At 38.6% G+C, this 27,187-nt stretch overlaps 3 protein-coding genes across 3 annotated transcripts in view; 1 reads left to right on the top strand and 2 right to left on the bottom strand.

The window, feature by feature from the left end:
• Positions 1 to 27,187, bottom strand: part of LOC120412807 (CD63 antigen) — an 85,040-nt gene that overhangs the window by 33,845 nt on the left and 24,008 nt on the right. The window lies entirely within an intron of this gene.
• On the top strand, positions 12,869 to 15,133 carry LOC120412809 (myosin heavy chain, non-muscle-like). The gene is made up of 3 exons (XM_039573410.2): positions 12,869 to 13,235; positions 13,288 to 14,965; positions 15,023 to 15,133. The coding sequence occupies exons 1-3, from the start codon at positions 12,898 to 12,900 to the stop codon at positions 15,035 to 15,037; spliced, it is 2,031 nt and encodes a 676-aa protein (XP_039429344.1). The 5' UTR covers positions 12,869 to 12,897; the 3' UTR covers positions 15,038 to 15,133.
• Positions 19,453 to 20,427, bottom strand: LOC120412808 (dynein axonemal light chain 1). The gene is made up of 3 exons (XM_039573409.2): positions 20,217 to 20,427; positions 20,048 to 20,159; positions 19,453 to 19,988 (listed from the first exon to the last, which is right to left on the bottom strand). The coding sequence occupies exons 1-3, from the start codon at positions 20,369 to 20,371 to the stop codon at positions 19,695 to 19,697; spliced, it is 561 nt and encodes a 186-aa protein (XP_039429343.1). The 5' UTR covers positions 20,372 to 20,427; the 3' UTR covers positions 19,453 to 19,694.

The following is a 27,187-nucleotide window of genomic DNA, read 5'->3' as shown; positions in this document are numbered from 1 at the left end:
GTTAGAACATGTTTTGAAAATACATAAATAAAGAACAGAAAATTCCATGTTGAATGAAAAGTTGAACATTGTGACAGGATTCAACAACAGTAACGACACCACGTCCACGGAGTTTTTCCAAGTTGTAAGAAAAATAAATGAAAATTCCAGTGGGGTGCTCATTTCTAGTGGATGTAGCTTGTTAGTGGGAAGCGGCACAAAAACAATTTTGAATGAAAACGAAAAAAAGTGAAAACACTCTTTCGCCGGAGGCAGACAAGGGTCGTCCGACACCGTATTCGTGAAAACTCGACTCAATTTCAAATATGTGGTTTTTGGTATCGATCGTTTTAATTTGAATAACAATAATGATTCTGAGCTATAATGAAGCTTAAAAGAAAATATTGACAGGAATTTCATTGGCAATTTTTGCTGTAATCATCATTAACAGAAATATTTCCACCAGAAAAAAATAACTCGTTTCATTAACCAACGCTGATGCTGTGTGACAAAGGTCATGTTGCACCACTCCCTGCGTCTGTCCACGTGTCTGGAATTTGCCAGCGCGGAGATTTTTTCGCAACATGACGATGTAAAAGTTTTCCCGCCACATTGGCCAACCACCGGCACCCACACACACACAGTCAGTTGGTGAGTTGACACACCGACGTGGGAGGAAGTCATCATTAGGAAGCTTTTGCTCTTATCGCATCCCACGTTGCACACAGGATACGGGTTCCATCCGGGAAGGGTGGTTTTACGGAGGAGAAGCAATTTTCACGTCATTATAACGTATTCAGTTGGGCAAAAGATTACGCTGGCTTGGTTTGGTTTAAAAAGTGTGTATTTATTTGAACACCAGTTACAGTAATCACAACTCGACATTTTTGAAGTTGATGTCAGTAAACGCTTCAGTTTCGTCCAGGTATGAAAGATTTGAACTCTCTGAACACTATCCAATTCACAGTAAAAAAAACATGGTAAAATTACATCTAAAAAGGGGTACATCTTTTATGTCAGTGAAAAGCTTTAATTTTACCTCTAATAATGTGTAAATTTACATCTGGCAGACGCTAGGAAAAAATATCTGTAATCCTGAAAAAATATCAAACCGGCGATAGTTATATCTAGCTTACTAAGTCCGCGCCTCAACCCACACGGCCAACTCGCCGCTGTGAAAACTGGACGGTCAAAGCCAATGTCTCTCTATGTGCTCAGTACATTGTATGCTGTATTTACTGCATATACGGTACAAATGTTGAGACTATGGCTTGTTATTTAAATTTTTATGTTTTTTTTTACATTCGAACGTAAAACAGGGTTTTCATAAATAAGTTATGTGGATCGACAAACATCGACAACAATGAAGTTGAACTGTGAACATTTTTTTGACAAAAGAACCACCCTACTAGGACAATCTTCCTCTCTTAGCAACAAGTGTGTTTGCTCTAGCGTCAATTCGTCACTTTTGTTGCCCTCAGACTCAGTCAGCTCAGCTGAAGCTTCTGCGAAAAAGAAGCAAAACATCATGTAGGAGTTCCAGCTCAGAAACGAGCAAAATAAATGTTACAGAAAGCGACGAATTCCGAGAAACACCATCTCTATGCGATTCAAGCGGGAAGGTTTTCCTACGAACCATGCAAATGAGATTGACGGTTTATCCAGCTGCCACAATCGATTTGCTTGTCCGTTTGATAGATTAGTCGGAACGATTTTTGCTAGGCATGATCTAGATTCTATGCTGATGTCTGCGAAATCCATGCTAACGAAAGATTAATCCATCAAATTGTTGAAAAAAATGTGCAAATTTTTGCTTTTGAACCTTCGTCACAATTGCAACCGTTACCGCCTTTAGAGAATTTAATTTTTTCTTTCTACTGCCTTCTGTATCAAAATATTTACCCTCAGAATCACAAAAAAACTCCAGCAAAAAAGGATAGCTGAAACTGTTGCGCGCCCGAACAAACTGCTTTGTTCTAATTTTTCCCGCCATCAACTTTCACGAAGCTTTTCACCAGTCAGCGTTATAATTTAAAAGTTTAACTTTGCTATTCCACAGAATTTCAATGCTCCCACCGCAAGCCCCTTGCACAAAAGCAGTGGCAGGTTCCCGTGGCACAAATTAATTTCCAACTCGGAAAAGCGTGAAAAATTGATGTTCTTTCTAGTGCTCCAGCTACACTAGCTGGTTTTCACCTTGGGCTGACTTTTTTCCCCGGCCCGCAAAAGTTCGCTACACAAAGTTCGGAATGGGCGTAGTTGGGAAAGCTTGCTTTCTTTTTTTTTGTTCTAACTTTTGCACTGGTTGTCGTATTTCTGCTGTAGTGGTTTCTTTGGCTAACCGTACGAAGTTCAAACACCGGCTTTCGAGCGTCAAATATACATAATGCACTTTGCTGCATCATTCATGGAGCCCCCACCTGCTCCACTTGTTCCAGGGGGAGGAGGCAGGTCGTCGATCGGGTCCATATGGTTACGATTGGTTTATGCAGCGGCTCTTTGTCTCGATTCATCGAGGAGGGGGAGACACGGTGGAAACTGTTTTGTGATGGAGCATTTTTGATCCGATGTCGAGCAGGTTGACGTTCGATTTGCTATGCTCTAGTTTTGTGGTAGAGCTTTTCTTCTCGTGGGTGCTTGATATTTTATCAGAGAATGCATTTCCATTTCCAACAAGTACAGACGAGTACGGATTGGAAAAATATTGGTTCGGTGCATTTTGCTCACGATGAATAGTAAATTGTGACCTGGTATTAAAGATAAAAATGGGGAAACAAAAAATTTCTACTTGTTGAAAAAAAAACATAGTGCACAATTCAGGTTCCATGGTAATATAACTTCTGGAAAGGAGTATATCTTTTATTTAAAAAAAAAAGTAATTTTACCACTGAAAATGTGTAATTTTAGCATTTTTCTGATTTAATGTCATACAGAAAAAAAGATGGTAATATTCATCAGGAAATGGTGACTGATTTTGTGTCGAAAAAAATGTGTAATATTACTCTAAAAAGAGGTAATATTCAACCAACCAAATTTTCAACATTACAAAATTCAACTTTTTTTTGCTGTGCACTTTTTCAGTCTAAAATGAGGTAAAATTACATAATAAAAGAGGTAATTTTCAACCTTTCGAAATTACAACTTCCATATTTACACAATTTTTTACTGTGTATAAATTAAAAGAAACCATCTGAACCATTACGTTTTTGTGTAAAATTTGCATTTGCATAACAATGATAACAAAAGTTGTAATTTTACCACTGAAAATGTGTAATTTTACCATTTTTCTGGTGTAATGTCACTTTTTCAGTCTAAAATGAGGTAAAATTACATCATACAAGAGATAACCTTCCGAAACAACAACTTTCTAATTTACACAATTTTTTACTGTGTATAAGTTAAAAGAAAAAACCTGAACCTATTTGCATTTGCATCAAGTTCTTGCAATATATAACAAAAATTACAGGCAATGGATTTACATCTAAATGCACAGTTTAAAATCATGATAATAATACATCTGGAAAGGGGTACATCTTTTATGTCAGAAAAAATGTGTAATTTTACCACTTTTCTGGTGTAATGTCACTTTTTCAGTCTAAATTGAAGTTAAATTACATCATAAAAGAGGTAATATTCAACCTTCCAAAATTACACCTTCGAAATTTACACATTTTTTTTACTGTAGAGGCACATTCAAAACAATGTTGATGATTGTTTGTGTACAGTCTATACAAATTTTAGTCTATTTTTTAGAATTCCAGTTTTTCGCACTGATAGCTCAACTTTTACTCTTTTTTAAAAGACTGCAGAAAATTGCCAATGTTAGACCACCTTAATATGACCAGGATCGCCCTAAAGGTAAGAAAAAATATTCTTATAATTTCGGTCCACAATTTTCATGGAAGGCTGTTTTTTTTATTCTGAGCAATTTTATGATAAGTTGAAATTGAGGTTCCGAAATGCATTGAGAGAATAAATACACAGTAAAAAAAAACATGGTAAAATTACATCTAAAAAGGAGTACATCTTTTATGTCAGAAAATAGCTTTAATTTTACCTCTTATAATGTGTAAATTTACATCTGGCAGACGCTAGGAAAAAATATCTGTAATCCTAAAAAAATATCAAACCGGCGATAGTTATATCTAGCTTACTAAGTCTGCACCCCAACCCGCACGGCTAACTCGCCGCTGTGAAAACTGGACGATCAAAGCCAATGTAGCTCTATGTGCTCCGTACGTTGTATACTGTATTTACTGCATATACGGTACATAGAGGTACATTGGCTTTGATCGTCCAGTTTTCACAGCGGCGAGTTAGCCGTGCGGGTTGGGGTGCAGACTTAGTAAGCTAGATATAACTATCGCCGGTTTGATATTTTTTTAGGATTACAGATATTTTTTCCTAGCGTCTGCCAGATGTAAATTTACACATTATAAGAGGTAAAATTAAAGCTTTTTTGATATAAAAGATGTACTCCTTTTTAGATGTAATTTTACCATGTTTTTTTTTTACTGTGTACCCAATAGGATATTCCCAATTTGTTCAACTACTTCCTGGAAGCTCTCACCTGGGAAGATGCTTCAATCAGACAAATGAAACTAGGGGTGGGACACTAGGAGGCAAAGGATTGCCATAGAAAGCTTCCACAATTGCTACATATGTAAAATGTGTCGGAAGTGTGCATCATCAGGTTTACATGGAAGGAGCAAAAGCTTTGCTGGGAGCTTCTGCAAGGCACACACTTTCCGTGTATGAAGAATTCAAATTGTTTGATCGCCGTAATTGGTGCATGAGACATTTAATTATCGTTTTTACCTGGGAAACATGTGCCCTTCTTTTTCAACCCGCAGGGTAACCAAAGAAAGTTCCCATGAACTTCAGACACACTCCCACTGAAGGTGTACTCAACAACAAAGTTAAACAAGTTTGCAGAAGTGTATTCTCGGGTTAGGTTGCTGGTGAAGAACAGCTAACCGCCATTTAGAACCAACTTGTTTCAGGTCTTTATAAATTTTTCTTCTTCTTCTTCTTCTCTTCAGCAAAGTACGGTTCGCCAGAGAAAACATTGCCTGCGGGTATGTTTGTCCTGAGCACAGAGGATATAGAAGAAGCCATCAGCAAACCGTTGTTGAATCTGCTGCATCCAACCTTGGCAACGTGTCTTCAGCACTGAAAAGCCAACAATGCTGTTATACATATATTCCCTGCTGGGTTGGCTGACAAGCTGTCTTCTGCTCGAACTTGGTTCAGTAATCCCAGAGAAAGGCAATTAGACGACAAAGGATTTGCTACATCTTCAAAGGCTTAAGCTGCAGACAGGAGGACTTATTCAGACGATAATAGATATAAGCAAACACACATTTTCAAGAGCAGTAGAGTCAGTAGATTATTCATTTTTCAATTAAGCCACTTTCGAACAAAAACTCGCTAAACGTTCACACTTTTACCACACGGAAAAAAGTCAATTCCCGAAATCGTCAATTGTGTTAATGAATTTGAGAACGACGCATTAATATGTCCACGTTTATAGTGCAAAGTTCCTTCGTGGTTCATTCATGAACAACAATTCACGACAACGGGAATTGATTTTTTCAGTGCACTGCCATTTGCATGGAAATTAGTTTCCCATGGCGTAAACGAAGCGGCACCTGTTCCCTGTTCATTCTTCCTCAGAAGAGGAAGCAGATGTTAATTCTCATTAGTACGAAAACATAAATAAAGCTCGCCGCCACACCGCACTACGCACCACATCCACAGCGGCCTTGTCCATGGCTCCACATTTTGGTCCCCGAGGGAAAATTGTTTTTAATCTTATTACTAATCCGCCTTCCCTGCCCACCATCGACAAGTATCCAAATAATCCCGGATGAAGAGAAAGCTCGGAAAAAGGAGCTGACAAGCCATTGCATGATTTGCGCCGTCAAAAATCATGTTAAATAATTAGTATAATTTTCCGACGAAACTGACTTTGGTTCTACAAAGTTTTTTTGTTTTTGACTTGGAAACATTTCATCAATTATATTTTCAAAAAGGATCTAGAAAAGAACAATCAAACCAGCTATCTCAAAAGTCAAATAACTTCATGCCAGTATTGCTTCATGTGAACGAGGGTGAAAATTAACGGTCGGGCGATTTCGAACCGGCAGAACGGATTGGTCACGGAAGAATGGGCCTACTAATCCAATTAGTGCGAGTTTTTTGCAAATTAAAAATTTAGAATCGGAAGGAATTTGAATCGATGGCATTTTTAGGGATTCAATCCTTAATGTTTTCGAGCTTTTTCTTTTGATGTGTAACGAGTGGAAAATTCCAGGGATTTTAAGATTTTCCGGCCTCGGTTGCCGATATAAAATAATGATTGTCAAAAAGTAGAAGCAAGGGCTTAGATAAAATGTTATTTAAGGTATTTCAATTCGCCAAACAATATTTAAAAGTTTGCTGTTATTTTTTGTTGCATCTGATAAAAAAAATTCCAAGGTATTCAAATCAGGAAATAAAAAAAAGTTTAAGTTTTTATGTAAAAGATCACGATATTTAAAACTCATAAAAATAATGGTTTCAAATAAGCCATACAGTTTTTGAATTGGGAAACCTAATTTCAAAATTTAGCAATTTAAGTAATTGTTAAAATTAAGGTTGTATCAAACTTTGGATAAATTTGAGCTGAATTGAGTAAAATATGCATCTTTCAAGTTATATGACGAATTTTTCATATAAAGGATATTCAAACGATGTTTCCTGATATGCCACAGCAAACCATCTTTTACAGTTCAAGGTAACAAATTGCTTATAATTTGTACCTTTTGACTATAATTCAACTAAAGCAAACAATGTTTTAGAGTGGTTTCAATTTGAACAAAACATGGGTAATTCTCCGCCAACTCACACAGCAGTTGCCCTCTTCGATTTTCGTGAAACTTTGTTCTAAGGGGTAACTTTTGTCCCTGATCACGAATCCGAGATCCGTTTTTTGATATCTCGTGACGGAGGGGCGGTACGACCCCTTTCATTTTTGAACATGCGAAAAAGAGGTGTTTTCCAATAATTTGCAGCCTGAAACGGTGATGAGATAGAAATTTGGTGTCAAAAGGACTTTTATGTAGCGTACTCAGAATTTAAAAAAAACGTATTTTTCATCGAAAAAAACACTAAAAAAGTTTTAAAAACTCTCCCATTTCCGTTACTCGGATATAAATTTTTTTGGAAAATGACATTTTATGGGAAATTTAATGTACTTTTCGAATCTACATTGACTCAGAAAATTTAAAATTTCGTATTTTTTCTAACTTTGCAGGGTGATTTTTGAGAGTGTAACAATGTTCTACAAAGTTGTAGAGCAGACAATTACAAAAATGTTGATATAAAAACATAAGGGGTTTGCTCATAACCATCACGACTTATCGCGATTCTACGAAAAAAAGTTTTGAAAAAGTTACATTTTGCGTTTCTCTTTGTTTCGTCGTCCGTGTCTGTCGCGGGTGACGATGAACGGCCATGATCGACGACGACCAACTTTTTCAAAACTTTTTTCGTAAAATCGCGATAACTCGTGATGTTTATAAGCAAACCCCTTATGTTTATATATCAATTTTTTTGTAATTGTCTGCTCTACAACTTTGTAGAACATTATTATACTCTAAAAAATAACCCTGCAAAGTTAGAAAAAACACGAAATTTTAAAATGAAAATTTTTGTTTTAAACGAAAAAATGATCCATCTGGGTCAATGTAGATTCGAAAAGTAAATAAAATTTCCCTTAAAATTACATGTTCCAAATTTTTTACAGTCAAGTAACGGAAAATGGGAGAATTTTTAAAACTTTTTTAGTGTTTTTTTCGATGAAAAATACGTTTTTTCGGAATTCTGAGTACGCCATCAAATTGGGCGTCTAATTTTACATAAAAGTCCCTTTGACACCAAATTTCTATCTCATCACCGTTTCAGGCTGCAAATTATTGAAAAACACCTCTTTTTTCGCATGTTCAAAAATGGAAGGGGTCGTACCGCCCCTCCGTCACGAGACATCAAAAAACGGACCTCGGATTCATGATCAGGGACAAAAGTTACCCCTTAGGACAAAGTTTCACGAAAATCGAAGAGGGGTCGGGGCAACTTTACCCGATTTCGTGTGAGTTGGTAGAGAATAACCCACATACCAAAGCAAATTCCCTTTACCACATGCTCAACATAAAGCACCCCAGAATGGCTTCAAATAAAACCAAGTTGAAATGTTAATTTTGCGATTAATCCACCCACTTGGAGCTTTTGATGTTTGCCCTCCTCGTTCCTCTCTCTCTCTCTTTCTGCTGCGGGAGATGAGGGAATCTAATTAAACTGCTTTGCTTGGGCTCTTCGGCATTTCCGCACCGAGTACAGCAAGATGACATATATTCCCAGAAAAGACCCGGATAATGAAAAGCCAGTAAAGGCAAAACGTTCCCTGGAGTGCTGGTGGGATTTCGAGCTAGTTCCACTTGTGCACACTCTTGACTATCTCTCAAGTGCCGGGTGCAGAGATTGGAGGGGGGTTGTTCCTATTTGATCGGGACAAAACGTTTGTCGAGAATCCCCAGGGATGTCATTAACGAATTAAACTCTGGAATCGTAGCACCTGGGGCGGTGCGTTGCAATCGTTTGTTTCAATTACGGAGAAATTTTAAGCCTGAAGCATGCTTTAATTAAAGCGAAAGTACGGTGCACATCAAACGACTGAAATCGGCAGCCTTTTTCCTGTCTTCAAAAGCTTTGAACTCGTTTCAAGTCCGGAAGAGAAGAACGGATTTCCCCTCCCCCAGCTTGCTGCTTTCAACGTAAAGCCTGAAGGTCGTCATTGTCGTCGCAATCATCGTTATCATCACAGTATCGCACTGCGAAGCTTCAGGTGCCCACAGAAAAAGGATCCCAAATCTCAGGAAATCAATCTCGTCCTATGTAATCCAATTTAAGCTCGACCCTTAATTTGGAAGTCGTTTGGGAGTTGGGAGGTCCAGTGTAGGGTTGCCGAATCGATTAGCCTTAGCACAGCCACAGCACAGAAGGAATTATGAAGGTTTTCATTACGAACTTTTAGTCCTTTCATAATTTCAGCCTCCGGCTGGCAAGCCGCCAGAGAGGATGCCACCCAATAAGGCAAATGGAATTGTAATTATGTGCGAGGATTAACTTTGTCAGCACTGGCTCGGAACAATTCGTTTGAAAAAGGAAGCTATTAGTACGAGTAAATTAAGTGGAATTTTTAAACGGCATAACTTAGGGCAGTCTGGGATATAATTAGGGGATCAAGTTAATACTGCTTTACTCAGTTTTATATCTTGTAATACCAAAAAAAAATCTGGAGATTAAACTTGACCTTTCAATGTATGACCTAGATTACAGTTGGCAATCTTCCAAGTCTTTGATCAAACTTCTAAGCTGTGCTATCGACCAAAAGTTCATCCCCCAACCCTCCGTTCTACCTGTTACTCCATGCTCAATGATTGAGGTCACCCACCATGCCATCAGGAGAAGTGGGTTGCCCACTGTTTAATATTTATCACTTCTCACACCCACCCCATCACCCTCTTTGTACAAAAATGACTCCCCCGGAGATATTTTCCCGAGCTCTATTTGTCTACAAGTCGTCTGGGTGACAAGTTGTCGACGTTCAGCGAAAAAATTGACACCCGGAAAGTACGGTTCCACGCTCCTGGGGTGGGATTCTATTTAATATTTATTCTCGCGCGGAATCTGTGTGCCAATGTCACACACACTGAATGACGTGACGACGTGCACGTGAAACCGGTTGATAAATGACACGTGACACGGGGAGACACGACTGTTGAAATGTATGACAGTGCAAATTCGTCACTTTTGTTCAGTGACAGCAGAAATCTTTATTCCGAGCAGTCGTTTAAACTTCCAAATTGCTCCCCCAAGTCGCCCTGCCAGACGCGCCCGTAACGTGGGAGCTTTATTCAAATTTGTGGCACGTTCTGGTTCAGCCCCGGTGTCGAGCTTTATTAGAGAAGAAAAATGGCGTACCATTTTTTTTATGTTTTTGAACTTTGGGTACGACTTCGACGGGAGCATGGTATCAAAGCTGCATTCGAGATCAAACAACGTTGTTTACTTCTTCTTTGGAAGTTCAACATGAAAGAATGGATACAAGAAAAAACTTTTGTTCTGTTTCGAAATTTCAATGAAGAGTGAAATCTTTGAAGATTTTACTAGAAGATTGAATCTGCCGGATTCAACTGAAGAAAACAACTTGGGACGGACTTTTAACTTAGTTTCAGAAAATGTGAAAAACATTTGATGAATCCAGATGAGATGGTCCACATTTTGTAAAAGAAAGCAAAATTTTGGGAAAGAAGAAAACTAAATAAGTTTAATATTTATAAAACAAAAGAAAAAGGATAGAAACAGAAATTGTCATAATGAACTTGATTCTCTACCCGTAAAATTATAATGACATCAATGGCATTTTCTATTATTAATATAATTCGTCACCCTTTGTATTTTTTTTTTTTAAATTTCAGATCGCAAATTGGAAACACGAAATTTGATAATCATTTTGTTTATTTATTTTAAGTTATTCAAAAATACAGGTATATTGTTTTATACTTTAACAAGCCTTACCCGACAAACTTCGTCTTGTCGTATTTTCATTTGTTGCCGTTTTTAACTGTTTGCTTATTCAGCCTCCTGTGATCTAAATTTGATTTTACGTAACTTTTCCCATATAATCTGCATATTTTACGGAATCGGTTCCAGGGTGGCCAAAGTTGTATCTTTTTGGCGTAAGAACCTTCCTTGGGCTTATACGAACCCAACGCAATAAAGAGCACCTCGATCCGACGCTCCGTATTGAACTGATTTGCGTTCGAACAAAACCGTCGAAATTTTTTATATATATAGATAGATTTTTATCACAATTCATTACTAAGACAAGTGACGAATGGCCATTTTAGGTTAAAATCACGTTGATAAAATAAACAACAACATGACTAAGACATTTCTACATCATAGCTTGATGATTTGAAGGTCTTCGAATCAATCGAATGTAAAGCACCATGCTTCTCCATCAAAATAAGATGCTTGTTAGGGTGACAAGAAAAATTGAAAATTTTGGGAAATCTGAAGAGATACCCCCTGGATCGTTTCTTTAGGCAATAATAAGTTACTGTGCCAATTTTGAGCCAAATCGGTTAAGGCTAAGGGGTCGCTTTTTATCGTTGAAGTTTATATGGGGAAAATCGCTAAAATGTATGGGGAAAAACATCGCTTCAGGATTTTGGCAGCAGGTGGCGCAGGTCTCGCCCAAAATTGTCCAAGTGTGAGATTCTTGTAGGAAATTTAATTTCCTGCAACTTTGTCGAAGGGTGCAAGAAGATCCGAGTTGACGATTAATGTTTTGAAATGCCAAAGACTACAAAGACTGACTTTATTATAAGTATTTACATTAATAAAAGCCAGCGATGGAATAATCATCATCAAGGAAAATCATTGGACGTTCATCAAGAGAAAAAATCCGAAGGGAGCATGGCTCTCCTCTCTCGCACACGAAAGATCGGTAAAAGGAATCTAAAAAAATCATCATCTTGATTATTCGGCGGAACATCTTATTCACTACTACACTTGCAAGTGTAACGTCAGACGTCGAAAAACGACCTGTCACGTTTTGTAGTTGGGCAATGTGTGTAAACAAAGTGAAATAAATACTTTTAAGTGGTGCTGACAAGGAAATTTACAAAAAATCATCAGCAGATTAATTTTCTTGAAGAATTTCGGGAGTAATTTTCATTTGCGTGATTTGCCTCCACTCTCTTTCGCGGTTGAAGAAAGTTCGCTAGTGAAATTGATTTTTTTGCGATTATTCCATCCCTGATAAAAGCAGTTAATTGTTTAATCTTAACAAGCCTTACCCGAAAAACTTTGTCTTTTCCTTTTTTCGTTTGTTGACGTTTTTAGCTTTTTCCTTGTTCAGCCTCCTATGATCAAAATTTGATTTTACGCAACTTTTTCCATACAATCTGCAGATTTTCCGGAATCGGTTCCAGAGTGGCCAAAGTTGCCACTTTTTGGCGTAAGAACCTTCCTTGGGCTTATACGAACCCAACGCATCAAAAAGCACCTCGATCCGACGCTCCGTATAGAACTGATTCGCGTTCGAACAAAACCGTCGAAATTTTTTATATATATAGATAAGATTTAAAAAATAAAAATTAAAAATAAAACAAAATTTATAACAATATTAAAAATTAATAATTACTTTTTTATATTTATTTAAAACCTTGAAAATGCGAGTAACTATCATATCCGGAAAGAAATTCGGAAGCTCTGATCCAGAATAAAAAAGATCACTCAAGCTTTAAATTGTGTGCTTAAAAAAAAACTTAAATCCGTCTGATTCACTTTCCAAGGCAATTTGCACAAACAAACCGCGCTGAAAAGTCGCATTTTTGCGCGAGCATTGAAAAACTATTTAGCAAATACAAACTGGTTGCACTTTTTAAAAGAGATTGGCAATCTGCGCTGCACTTTCAACGCTGAGCTTTCAACGATTGTTGGCAACTGTCGGCGAAAGTTCATTTTCCAGAACGTAACGGCTGGGGAGAGCAAACTATCGCCCTTTTCTCTCTCTCGTCTTGTTGACGATCTTGTTTGCCATAAGGAATTGATTTCAAATGGGGGAAAACTTCTAAGGGGATTCGCTCGCTTTCTCTGCAGGGCACTGCCGGGAAAAGTAAATAGTTTGTGTTTGGTTAGTTCAAGTTGGGAAAATATTGCCTTTTCTGGAGGTAGACTCGGGAAAGTATTATTTTTCGATTCGGGGAACTAAAATTGAAACTAAACCAAAAACTTTGATAAATATCAAGTTTGCCTTGCTAGAAAATTTTCACTTAGCAAGAAAAGTGGTGATGTCTTCGGCAGACGATGTGCAGTAGACTGTCGAGCAAGTTGAGCCTGTCCATTTCAAGCCAAATTTTGCAGAAAAATCGTCAGCTTCGACAATTTTCTCAGCTGTTGCTGGACGTTGATTTCCTGCGCTTTGCCGAACTTGTCGAAGAAACTGTCGGCGACATTGAAGCGCTAGCTGGCCGCTTGAGTGAAATCCCGACGGGGGCGCTGCTTTCAAGCTTTATCAAAAAGAAGATTGACCAACTTTGCACGGCCAAGAGTCGCTGCCTGAAGCAGCTGGAATCCTTCCAGGAGAGTTCCCGCTGCTGGAAAGATACCGGCTTTGGACGGATTTTTTACGAGCGTTTAGCAAGGTATCTCTTTGCAAAAAAGTGTTATTTAAATTTTAAAGCATTCGCTCTTCAGGACTGCAAAACACATCGAATTTGAATTTCGCGCGTTCACCCGGGAGGTGTCAGCTCAAATCGATAAACTTCCGGAAATTTACGATATCCAAGAATTTCAAGAACACCTCCGTCATACCAGCTTGCTGAATCTAATCGTGCTCAACAACCATAGAAACTTTCAAAATATCACAACGTTAGAATCCTTAAAACACCGCTCAGCCTATCGCATTGCACAGCTAAGAGTCCACACCCACGTTCTATTCCAAGACATCCTAACCCGTTACAACGTACTGTTTGAAGAAATGGAGTCCGCTCACTCAGCCTCGATCGAGTCGCTACGCGAGATCCTCAACATGGAGATCAACAAGTCCCGCACCGAGCTGGTCATCGAAGAAACGGAACTTACCGAACTTCGCCAGGAGCTGTTCCCGTCGGAGGTCAGCTTAAAGGAGCAGCGAGAAGCCGCGATTGATCAGCTGGAAATTAAGGAGCTCGATCTGGAGCACAAGATCCGCTCGATCGATATGCTGCAGACCAACATTCAGGGGTTGGAGATCCAGGTGGCCCAGCTGGTTCAGGAACGACTGCGGGTGCAGGAGCAGTTGATGATGAAGCGGGAATCGCTGAGGTCGGGCATCCGGGAGATTGTGCGCTTGGAGAAGCTGATCGCGCAGATTGAGCGGGACATTTCGGACCGGTTGGTGGCGTTCCAGGAGCAGCTGGAAGGCTTGGAGCAGAAGCGGTTGGCGATTCTGGCGGATGAAACCCTAACCGAGGAGGAACGGGCACGACTGTTGGCCGAACTGGACGCGGAAATCGCCGTGATTCGGGAGAAGCACGAGGCCGATCAGCAGCTGCTGAAGGACAAGTGCGAAGAGCTGAAGGTACTGTCGAAGAGCGTGACGGAAGACTTGAACCTGTTTAAGGACGAGCTCATGAAGAAGCATATGGATGAAATCCGAGAGTTGGAAGCGATGATGGAGAATGCTTCGCCTTCCGAATTGGTGCTGCTCAAGGCGAAGATTGCCGCACTGCAGCAAGAGTTTGAGGAAAACATGGAAATGCTGGAAAGGGCGAAAGCAAGGCCGCATTATCTGGAGGACGAATTTGGCCGGTATTACATAAACGAAGCTGGACAGAAGGTTTACCAGCGGGATTCGAACGCATCGCAATATATTATGGATGAAAATGGCGAGTGGGTTAAGGTCAAGGACGCCGTTGAGATCCAAAAGGATGAGAAGGGAGAGTTCTTCATCGATAGTTTCGGTAAAAAGATCTACACAAAGAAGTACTTCGAAGACGAGTTTGGAAAGTATTACATCGATAGCAGAGGAAAACGCATCTATTTGGAGCCTTCGGAACCGTCCGAGGTGCCAGAACCAACCGAACCAGTGCCGGAAAGCGTGTCTTCGGAGAGTGAAGAATGTTTGGAACCAGCGTCCGAGTCGGAGATGAGGATTTCGGAGAAACTTCGCCAGCAGCGAGCTTCCGACTGCAAGTACGTTCAGGACTCGGTTGGTCTGGCACTTCGAGAAGGACTCGCGCTTACTATTCTGTATCAGCCGGAAGATCCGATTGAGTTTCTGGCAAAGTTTTTGGATAAGTTCCACCGGGACCAGATGAAGGAAGCAGAACGTGCACAGCTGATGGGAAGAGTAATGCAAATAAAGCAGCAAATGGGAGAAGCGATTAGTGAGGTAACTGCGAACACTTCAAGTGATTCTCGCTCACTTAAACATCATTAATCTTTCCAGGACGACGTGTGCTGAAAGCAATCCTGAAGATTGATGTGAAACTCGGGTGTATTCCTGTGATGCTGTTACTTAATTTGCTAATCAGATAAAAACTTTTGCCTCTTGTTTTAATTGTTTGAGTAACTTTTACTGTTTCGCGAGAAAGAGAATGTATCCGAGAATTGCTTTCAAAGTTTTTCTCCCACTCTTACGACTCATCAGCAGTCTACATCTCGTTGAACCGAACTCGCTTTATAGGGATGCAAATCACCCGAAATTGTTTGTATACGCGCTTCACAAACTTTGTCGTGTTTTCAGACATTTCCGGAGGCGTCCTTTTTTACACTCCAGTGCTGTATCCCTGCTATGTAATTGAAAATCATACACTTGCGCGCCTCTCTGCTTAGTATTCAAAGCTCAGTGTCCAGAACTTTTCCCCTGTCCCCGGGCAGACGGTAATAACAAAATTAATAATATTTCAATAACAAATCCTGTTAAAATAACAAAAAGTGTTATTATTTTATCCTGAAGTTCAACTTCAAGAAGAAAAAATAATAACAGTTTCAGATAAAATAACAAAATTTGGTATTGAAGTGATATTATATTGAAAATGTTTAATAACACGCTAATAAGAGGAAATGTTATATATTTCAAAAACTCTCCTAATAACAAAATTTGTTATTCGTTCGGTATACTGACTTAGAAATAAAATTACCATAAATCGCACAAATGGAAATGTTTTCAAGTGTCCATAACACAATCTGTTATTATTTTTTCTTCTGTTAAATATGTTTAGATCTTTGGGATAATTTTGTCCAATTTCGTCGGGGTCATTATTTTGGCCATGAAATGGGGTCCTTAAGCTAAAATTATCCTAAAAAGTTGATATTTTGGAAGTTGATTTTTTTAATTATTTGTTATACCCCCTAAGGGACTTTGCTAAAATTGGCTAGAACTATGGGAAAATTTTGACCAATTTCGTCGGGATCATTATTTTGGTCATGAAATGGGGTCCTTAAGCTAAAATTATTATGAATAGTTGATTTTTTGAAATTTGATTTTTTTAATTATTTGATATACCCCCTAAGGGACTTTGCTAAAATTGGCTAGAACTATGGGATAATTTTGACCAATTTCGTCAGGGTCATTATTTTGGCCATGAAATGGGGTCCTTAAGCTAAAATTATTCTAAAAAGTTGAAATTTTGAAAGTTGATTTTTTTAATTATTTTTATATACCCCCTAAAGGACTTTGTTTAAAATGGTTAGAACTATGGGATGATTTTGACCAATTTCGTCAGGGTCATTATTTTGGCCATGAAATGGGGTCCTTAAGCTAAAATTATTCTAAAAAGTTGAAATTATGAAAGTTGATTTTTTTAATTATTTGATATACCCCCTAAGGGACTTTGCTAAAATTGGCTAGAACTATGGGATAATTTTGACCAATTTCTTCGGGATCATTATTTTGGCCTTGAAATGGGGTCCTTAAGCTAAAATTATTCTAAAAAGTTGAAATTTTGAAAGTTGATTTTTTTAAATTATTTGATATACCCCCTAAGGGACTTTGTTAAAATTGGCTAGAACTATGGGATAATTTTGACCAATTTCGTCGGGATCATTATTTTGGCCATGAAATGGGGTCCTTAAGCTAAAATTATTCTAAAAAGTTGAAATTTTGAAAGTTGATTTTTTTAATTATTTGATATACCCCCTAAGGGACTTTGCTAAAATTGGCTAGAACTATGGGATAATTTTGACCAATTTCTTCGGGATCATTATTTTGGCCATGAAATGGGGTCCTTAAGCTAAAATTATTCTAAAAAGTTGAAATTTTGAAAGTTGATTTTTTTTAATTATTTGATATACCCCCTAAGGGACTTTGCTAAAATTGGCTAGAACTATGGGATAATTTTGACCAATTTCGTCGGGATCATTATTTTGGTCATGAAATGGGGTCCTTAAGCTAAAATTATGCTGAATAGTTGATTTTTTTGAAATTTGATTTTTTTAATTATTTGATATACCCCCTAAGGGACTTTGCTAAAATTGGCTAGAACTATGGGATAATTTTGACCAATTTCGTCGGGATCATTATTTTGGCTATGAAATGGGGTCCTTAAGCTAAAATTATTCTAAAAAGTTGAAATTTTGAAAGTTGATTTTTTTTAATTATTTGATATACCCCCTAAGGGACTTTGTTAAAATTGGCTAGAACTATGGGATAATTTTGACCAATTTCGTCGGGATCATTATTTTGGCCATGAAATGGGGTCCTTAAGCTAAAATTATTCTAAAAAGTTGAAATTTTGAAAGTTGATTTTTTTAATTATTTTTAAATACCCCCTAAAGGACTTTGTTTAAAATGGTTAGAACTATGGGATAATTTTGACCAATTTCGTCAGGGTCATTATTTTGGCCATGAAATCGGGTCCTTAAGCTAAAATTATTCTAAAAAGTTGAAATTTTGAAAGTTGATTTTTTTTATTATTTGATATACCCCCTAAGGGATTTAACTAAAATTGGCTAGAACTATGAAATAAATTTGACCAATTTCATCGGGGTCATTTATTTCACCATGAAATGGGGTTTCAAGCTAAAATTAATCCGATAAAATTAACTTTTGAGAGTTCTTTTTTTTTAATTTTGTTATATTCCCTAACGGAATTGATTTATTTATTGAGAATTTTTGAAGTGTGAATAACAAAAACTGTTATTATTTTCAGAGCCAGGAAGTCGGAGCTGACGTTGAAGTTCGAGCTGAAGTGAGACCTCGGAGACTGCATCGGATTCATCTTATTTTCAGCAACTTTTACTTGGAGTCGGAATCTGTGAAGTCGGGTATTTTTGGAGAGCTGAAGTCGTCGTTGACGTCATATCCTGCATCAAGAGTCGGAGTTGTCTTCAAAGTATGGATTCAGAGTCGCTTGGAGGTACCCGACTCTGCAGCCCTGACTAGTACAGAGGAGTTATGGCAACTGCAGGTTTATTTGCAAATTACAAATAAACCAAAACAATAACTTTTTTTGTTATGGAGACATACCAGTTCAATAACATTTTTTGTTATTATGCTGCTCCACCTCTCCGCACAAAATAACAAATCTTGTTATTCCTTCATGATTCCTTCTGTGTTATTGGTTTGTTATTGCAATAACAACATAATAACAGTTTAAGTTATTCTTCGAACAAATCTTTGTTATTGATTTTTGTTATTTTAACAACTAATCCGATCATCCCAATAACATATTTCGATCTTCTCACAATATCAAAAACTGACCTTCCCAAGTTATTTCCGTCTGCTCGGGTCGGGAATGAAGATGCCTTTTCAAGTGAGGAAATGGGAAGGTTGGGTCGTTTCAATCAATAAGACTCACTTCATTACGGAAGGGGGGGGGGACACCCATCGATGGGCCGGAGGTAAGAACAACGGACCGATCCCGGGTTACGGTGGCGGACACAACAAACCCGTTGCTACCGACGCCGAATGAATAAATAAACACGGGCCTACCCCTTCTTCGGACGATCCAACTTTTTGTCGGGTTCGGAACATTTCATCCCACTCTCTTATCACTTCAAAGGAGGCGTGTGTGTGTGTGTGTGAGTGCGGTCGTATACCCTGTTATCATCATTAGGCCTAATACCAGAGTAAATATTTTAGGAAGACACGAGACAATACAAATTACGGAGGGAAATCACTTTCGTAACAGGATTAGATAAGGTAAATTTGGGAGAACCATGGATTAGAACAGATTTTGGGGGAATGATTCAGCTTCAGTCTCAAATCTTGTTATGTTAAGGTACCCAGCATCAGCAGAATGTGACTTTGAAATGTGCATAACTTGGGCGATCCATTTCTTTTTGAATGAATTTTTCAGCAGGACATCTCCTCAATTTTGCAGCAACCATTGAGAGGATATTCCTAAGAAAGCGCCAGATCTGGGTTTTTTTCATCCACTTCCTACGCCAGCGTAATCTTCCCCCCTGGTGGGAAAACGCCGGTTCCATTAGGGTTTTATTACTTCTCCGGTTTTTTTGGAAAAGCTTCCAAGCTTCCATGGCTTTAGTAATACATTCTTTCCGTTATGCATGAAATATCCGGGCATCAAGTACACGGGAAAGAGAGCGAGCTCCACAGGCTGTCATTCAAGCGCGGGTACAAAAAATGTCCCTATAGTAGGAAAATATTACATATTTCCTTCCCGAGTGGCAAGATTTTGTCGATTATTCCAAGAATCATTTCCAAGCTTTGAGGACTCCATTAACAATGCAATAATTAGGAACATTTGATGAGTTTTCTTCGCATCTTTGTTTCGTGTTAGTTTTGTTCAATCAGATCTGCACCGATTTGGTTTAAACTATTATAAGTACCATACAAGTTTTACTTAGTAGATCCAAAATAGGGACATCCTCCGACTATGATACCAACACTGTTTGGCTAACGTAGCAAGGAAAAAAATGAAAATTCTGGAGCTCCAGATTTATGGCGGTTTGCATTCGTGTTCGTGAGAAACAGCCACAAAAGGGACGAATCCGGTCCGGTTGAGTGAAATAAATTTGATACAACTCATCTGCATCATCATCATCATCATCATCCAACCGAAATCGTGTGGATTTCACGTTGTTTGTGTAACAGATTTAAAGTGGCCAAGCTTTTCCGGGAAGAGTATCTACAAATATTGGACCCAGAACCCTCTTCAATCTTCCTCCGTCAGCATGTTCTCCCCGTCCAGCTTCCTGAGCGTCGGCAGCCTCTTCTGGACCTCCCGCACGTAGGCAGCCTCGTCGATGCTCTCGACGAGGGGATTTCCGGCGAACAGCAGGTCCTCCAGCGTGGTGACGGCTTGCAGTTTGTTAAACTCGCCCCACTCCCGGATGGAGTTGTTCCCGATGTAGAGCACCTTGAGTCGCTTCAAACTTTCGACGCCCTTCAGCTTGTCGATGAGATTGTAGCTCACCCAGAGCTCCTCGAGCGTTTCTCCGACGGATTCCTGGAAGTAGCTTTTATGGTAATTTGTGCGTAACGCGGAGGACTTCCGAAGATGCTTACGATTCCGTTGAGCGATTTGATGTAGTTTCGGGCCAGTGATAGGACGCGGAGGTTCTTCATGCCACTTAGGCCGATTACCTTGTCAATCATGTTCGAGGAAAGGCTCAATTTCCTAAGTTAGGATGCCAATAAGTATCAGGGTTGTAAAACGATTCTACCGAAATCTTACTCGCACTCGACCAGCGTGGATAGTGTTCCGTCCATCTTTTCAACCGGAGGCCACTGAAACTGAAGCTGAATATCTTTGGCCTGGGTTGGATCTTTTCCTTCGTTTTCTGTGGACCAGCGGCTAAGCGCTTCCTTGATGGTGGTCGGACGAGACATCGTTTGACACTTGGGACTGCAAAAACAGGACTACTTTGTGTTACCTACTAAATTCGGATTCGGAAGCAATTATGTGATACCGGAGCTTCGAACAAGACTTCATAATGAAGACAGAGAGAAGGGAAATAATAATACTCTTTGATGAAGATGTATTAAGTCATTTAAATGATCGAAAAACAGGTATTCCAAGATTAATTTCGCTAGACATTTCACGTACATCTCAAGAAAAAGTCATTAGCTAACTTCAGCTGGTTCGCCGGTTCACGCTTGAAGGACACAACCATTCATCCTCGTAAATGCCAAACTGCTACGCAGTCTGACCGTTTCCCCCCCTGGTAATGTCGTCCGACAATCCTTCGTAATTAGTCGGACTACAACTCACAGTTACCCAACAAGAGACCCTCCTTCATCTTGAGTCAATGTGATTAATGTCCTCCATCAGTAGTCAGTCAGTCGGTCGGTTGACCACACTGATGTGTCCGAAAAGGGACTCCAAGCAGTTGCGGGAAGGTCGGTGACGGTGAAAACTTGTCAAAACCCTCCTCCCGCAATTAGATCTTCCCCAGGACGGTTGACACCAGTTGGTTGGGCCAATAAAGGAAGAAACAGCTCGGGAAATTGTTTCCCGCCAAAAGTTGTCACCGCCTGTCGGCATCTGGCTGCCGCGTTTAGAGGGATTGAAATTCTAGTCTCGTTTTTCCCTCGTCATGTCCGGACGGGACAGGCGGACTCGTTTGGGAAAACCCCAGAAATCAGGATGCTCTCTCGTCATCTGTTGGGTCGAAACTTCATCAAAGTCACGCTGTGAGCGGTTGAATTTGGATTTGGAAGAAGTGTTTGGTGGGAGGGATGATTTTCGATTTGTGCAATAAAATAAAAACTGCGCCATCAGTTTGGACAGAAATCTAATTTGATCGTTTGCAATTTGAAATAGATTTGAAAGAGATTTAATTTAGGAATTAGTTGCTTTTTGTCCTGCAATCATATTTGATGATTGATTAGTGTATATGAATGCTGAAACAAAAAAACTGCTTGAAAAATGCTTTGTTTTATTAAAAAACAGTGTCTGTCCAGTGCCCATGCCGGCACCTGTCGCCATCGGCAAAATCTGACAAATTGTCAGCAAAATAGAGTAGAGCTCATCCTTTGCCGGGTGTTTGCCTCGAATTATTTATGCATGCGAATATGCGCTTGCATATATAAAGCGAGCGGACACAAGAAAAACAAAAGCTTCCTGTTTGACTTTTCACACATCCGGATCACCTGGCGGGCGGACGTGGCTGGTGCTATTCTTTCTCTGTACTCCCGTTCGTCCGTCCGTCCGTCCAAAATGGCCGCCGGGAACAATTAGTCCACTTCATCTTCAAGCGGTTGTGCTGTTGCTGACTCGTTGATGCATTGCTGTGGGTAAATGGGATGGGATGTGTAAAAGTTTGTCCTTTTCAAGGAGAGTTGGGGAAAAATTACGATTTTGTAAAATATGTTTTGTTATTTTTCAACAATGTTTGTTTGACGCAACGATGCATTAAAAATTGAAATGTATCGGTGAGCAATCATAAATCATTTTCTTTCACCCCAGTTCACACTACCATTTTATTCATATAAATGAGGCTTAAACACAAAGCACAAGTGTGCCAGTGTGAGAGAGTGAGTGGGTGTTGTGTATCAGAGTGTGAGAGAAAAAGCTCGACGGCCGTGTTGAGAGCGCAGCTCCAAGGACTAATGTTGAATGGTGCTTTTGAATGGCACTCGACGCGGTAGTGTGCGCCGTATTGTCCTGAATGCTTAGTTCGCTCCTCCTGTGCACACTTGAATGAACGCTTGCTGGCGCTTATGCCACGAATCTGCTTGAATGGAGATGGATGCAGTCAGTCGGGCAGGGATCTGCAGAATGAGAAAAAGGAGGAGACGCAACATATTGGCAACAACTGAAGCTGATGGGAAACTTAGAATCGCTATACTGCCGTTCTACGCATAATTGTCCCATGTAATTTTTGCTCGATTCTGACTTTTTGACATTTTTAAGTTTAATTTGATGTATACTTTAAGAAAAACCCATAAAATCTAGTACTTTGTTAGGAAACTCATCAAAAACAACACCAAGTCTGTCCCACCAAGTATTTTCTTTCACGAAATCATTAGTTTTACGAAGTATTGTGTCTTGTTTACCTGTTGTATAGCAAGAGGATTACTATTAAGAGTGATAAACTGCTAACTGGGATGATAAGGGACTTATAGGGTGAATAGGAACCCACGGGACAATTATGCGTAGAAACACAAAAAACGGTCGAAAAATTTCAATCGCGTTTTTCTCAGTTGCACTTTTTTGAACATGGGACAATTATGCGTAGAACGGCAGTATAGTGCTCCATGAAAGGTGGCTGGCATCGCCGGCATAGATGGATGCAGTCGATACCCATTGCATAATTGATTGCTGCCCGCGAAATGAAACCACCGTGAATGTTGCCCATCAATAAGTTTACGTAGATGAATTCTCTGGAAATTATGTTTTTTTATTTATGTCGTAACATTTTCTTTCCTCCCCGAATTAAAATATAATGAAAGAAAAGAGCAAGAAAAAAATCTAAATTCTGCTTATTAAATGTGTACAATCAGATTTTTTTGGTATCAACCAAATTATTATTTCAAATGAGTATCGTGCAAGCAGTGGTGATGGGAAGATGGGTTTTTGTGGTGTTCTCTTTCAGCTGTGTTCGTGTTCATGTTCGAGTCATGCATGCAGTGGGGGGTCATTGTGCTAATGAATATTATTGCGCGTCAGTAGGCAGTGCCGGGATGATGGTTTTATTGTCGTGTTCGTTTTGTAATGTATTTGTATTAAAATCTAGCATGGCTTTTTGTGGTGATGGTATTGTTTTGGTGGTGGTGGTGATGGTGTTAAAAAAAAACAAACGTTCAATTTACTAACATTGAGTCCAAAACCTCCCTACAAACATCTATACCACTAGGTGACGTAGAGATCTCTGCGCATTCTAGATAGATGTTTACTAACATACCTTCCAATCCCCGAGGTTAGCAAGGTACCGGCCAGGAGCCCCTTATCTTACTGGATAGTATTACACACTCATCTAAAGATGAAAACATGGTATCTCCCGTGTTGGAATATTGTAACCGGATGGAAGTCTAGTGCTATCATACGTTTAATTACAGTTAAACAGCAAGATAAGCGTTGTGCAGCCATCCGGAATGGTGCGACCTTTATTGCTAATGCTAATGCTAATGCTAATCAACCAAATTATTATTTCAAATTAAATACTAAAATTATTAATTGAGGAGAATTAAATTCTTTTGTTGAATTTGTTGACTGTCATTGATAGTTCTATTTCAGGGTCCAGAAATAGTGAATTGAAATGAAAAAATATTCACCATATGTAAAATGCTTTTAAAACAACACAAAGAAAAGCATTTTTCGATTGAAACATTCTGAATCAAAATTTGAATGTTTTTCTAAAACAAACATGACCGCCAAATGGCCGATCGGGAATGATGCCTTTCAGAGCCTTAACATTAGTTGAGCAAAAGTTGCCACTGATTCCGCTTTGAATGTTAGTCTTGATTTAAAAAAAAAATATTGTTTTCGAAAAGATCGGAAAATTTCACGAATGTTTCATATTTTAACATTGAAAATCGGACCGTTAGTTGCTGAGATATCGACATTCGAAAATGGTGGGTTGTTAGGGTGAGACTTAGAATACATCAATTTTCCTGTTTTTTTAAATCTTTGCATGGCAATATCTCAGCAACTAAGGGTCGTATCAACAAAGTTCAAAGAAGCAAAATATAGATAATTTTCTCAACTCTCCAAAAATAGTTTTTTTAAAGGTGGGCAAACATAACCACTAATTTTAATAAATGAATAACTGCGACTATTTTCAAAAATGTTATCTAAAATGGTTATAACTTAAAAACGGTGCACTTTATCAAAAATTTCACTAAAGTTCTTTTTGATTGCAAATTCGATTTTATATAGAAAAATAAAAATTGCAACCAATATTTCGATTTTTTGAAAAAAATCAGTACTGATTCAAAAATTTATAACTCGGTCAAAGAATTTTTGCACATTCTGGAAATTTCTGAAAAGTTGTCATTTGATGTCCCCTAAAACAGATATAAAAATTAAAAAAAAAATAAAATAGTTTTTTTTGCAAATTAAGTTTTAGTGATAAAAAGTGAAAATAGAAATCACTATTTTTTTACCGTGCATCATTTTTTTCAGTATAGTCCTTATTCATACGAGCAATTCCAGCCCAAAACAGGAATTTTTTAGGTACTTTTTTCTCGACCCTCTCCGTTTTCAATGAAACTTTGTAGACATGTTATCCTACGCTTATATAAGCCATTTTTGTGTATATGGCGCCAGTTACACTCGATAATGACATTTGAGAAGGGCGTAAGTGTTTTAAATATTTTTGTATTTCGTAATTTAAATATTGCTGTATCTTGAAGCCGTTGCATCGTATCAAAAAGTGGTCAAAGACAAACTTGTAGGAGCCCGTCAAATTTCCGGGCTCCTACAAGTTTGTCAAATTTGACGGGCTCCTACAAGTTTGTCTTTGACCACTTTTTGATATGATGCAACGGCTTCAAGATACAGCAATATTTAAATTACGAAATGCAAAAATATTTAAAACACATACGCCCTTCTCAAATGTCATTATCGAGTGTAATTGGCTCCATATACACAAAAATGGCTTATATAAGCGTAAGATAACATGTCTACAAAGTTTCATTGAAATCGGAGAGGGTCGGGAACAACCGATTCCCTATTTGACATGCAATTGCTCATACCTACAATTTTGCCGAAGACACCAAATCGATCAAAACGTTTCTTCAAAAGATACATTTTGAATTTTCAAAAATAATTTTTTATGGACTGCCAAAAGTTTCAGCCGGATTAAAAAAATAAAATAAAAAAAAAACCTATTTCGTAGATAATTTCCAGGTACAATAAAATGCTGAAATATGATTTAGAACTAATTTTAAACCCCGCTTTAGAGAACCGTAATTATGAGTAAAACAAATAGTTCATTGACTGAGTCATTTTTGTGACGTAAAGTGCTTTTTTTTCAAGAGTACTCAGAATAGGTGAGCATCCACTTGAATTTATCAATTTCAAGTACGTTTAAAAATGCAATTTGTTGCTTTTAATTGGTATGGCTCATAATGCCTGTTTGAACAAGTGCATTCTATTGTAACAATCAGAATTATGTCCGCTTAGAGATTCATTTAAAAAAAATAATACCTGAAAAAGTAAACTCTTTTTTCTGCTGCATACAGTCACAGCACGGCGTCATTTTCAGCAGAGCTCAAGTTTCTATTGAAATACTGACTTGCAAAAGAGCATTCTCGGGACGACCGACAGACCGCGGAATAGATGACCGACCATAATGGAATTATGCATGTCTGCTCGAGCATACAAATGTGCGCTTTGGTGGTTCGTCCTGTGGATGCCAAGCCCCCGAGCGGGCTTATAATTAATGGAACGCACTCTGGCCAGAATGGAATGGAGCCTTACCTGCGAATAAGAATAGAACGGAGAAAATTTTGTTATTGAATGAAATTTAATATTGGTAAAATGTTTGAATCCCTAATTATTTAGATAAAAAACTAAAGCGTTACATAATCAAGGGTCCAAATCAACTCCGAATCAACAGGAATAAAATTAACGACAAAGTTCAACACTTGAAAAGGAAACTCTCTCCTCCTTCGTCACCAATGTCCGAGATTTCACAAGCTCTTATTTTATTACGTTTTCCCAACCCCATAAAGCTACCCTGGAAAAGTCTCGCGGCACGGTCCAGTTTGGTCAGTCCGCGGCGTATACAACCCATAAAATGGATGAATTTTACGGCGGTCGTCCCGCGAGAAGGATCCAAACAGACCTAAATAAACGATGCTGGCAGTGGTCTTGAAACCTCTCCTCTCCCTCATAAACAATGTTGGACTCGGAGTGATGACCTTTGATCTTGTTGGAGGATTCTGGACAGTCGTAAACGCGGTCCTATTAAGATTATTCTCGCTTTCATGTTGCTCGCAGAGAATAGCGGAATGCAGGGTAATTGGGTCCATGATATACAGTAAAATAAGCTACTTAAATATGAAAAATCGACCCACCATCTTTTGCAGGCTGAATTATTGAGCACTTTAACAGACTTCAACCAGTTAAACACAAATAACACCTAACACCTCATATTACGCACATTGTTCCTTCAAGATTTATGATTGGGTTTATTATCTCTCGGAGCCCACTCGCGTTCACCCAGAAATCTAGACCAATATCAATCATGGCGGTCGGATGGTTTGGCTCATGGAGAAGGCGGCGGTCTTATGGCACTCATTTTCCAAATTGGATAGATATACCGCCAACCGCTGCTCTTGCGTTGGTCTATGGTAATAAAAGCTAGCGTTAGCACCCACTCGAGGACGATGGTGCCACCTTCAGCTTCACCATTGGTCGCAGGATCAAGCTTGCTTGCTTATTGCGATGCATTCCAAAATGAGAATGTAAATGTTGTGGCTCAAAGTGCAAATATAAAATCTTGTGAATCTTTTATTCAAACCTTCCAAGAATTCTAATATTCAGGGATTTTTTAAAATAAAATATAGATTTATTTTCACCACAATAAATATTAATTAGCTTATTTGAACGTATCTAGCTACAAATTTAATATTTTTGTATAACACAAAGAAGTTATTTTGAAAATCAATACAATAATAATAATTATTTGACACTTTGTACGCAGTTAAAAGGTTTTCTGATCAGTTGATGTCTTTCGCAGTAAATATCATATTTTT

Source organism: Culex pipiens, chromosome 2 (genome assembly GCF_016801865.2).
Source record: "Culex pipiens pallens isolate TS chromosome 2, TS_CPP_V2, whole genome shotgun sequence".
NCBI classification, from domain to species: Eukaryota; Metazoa; Arthropoda; class Insecta; order Diptera; family Culicidae; genus Culex; species Culex pipiens.
This window is presented reverse-complemented; position numbering and strand designations above follow the sequence as displayed.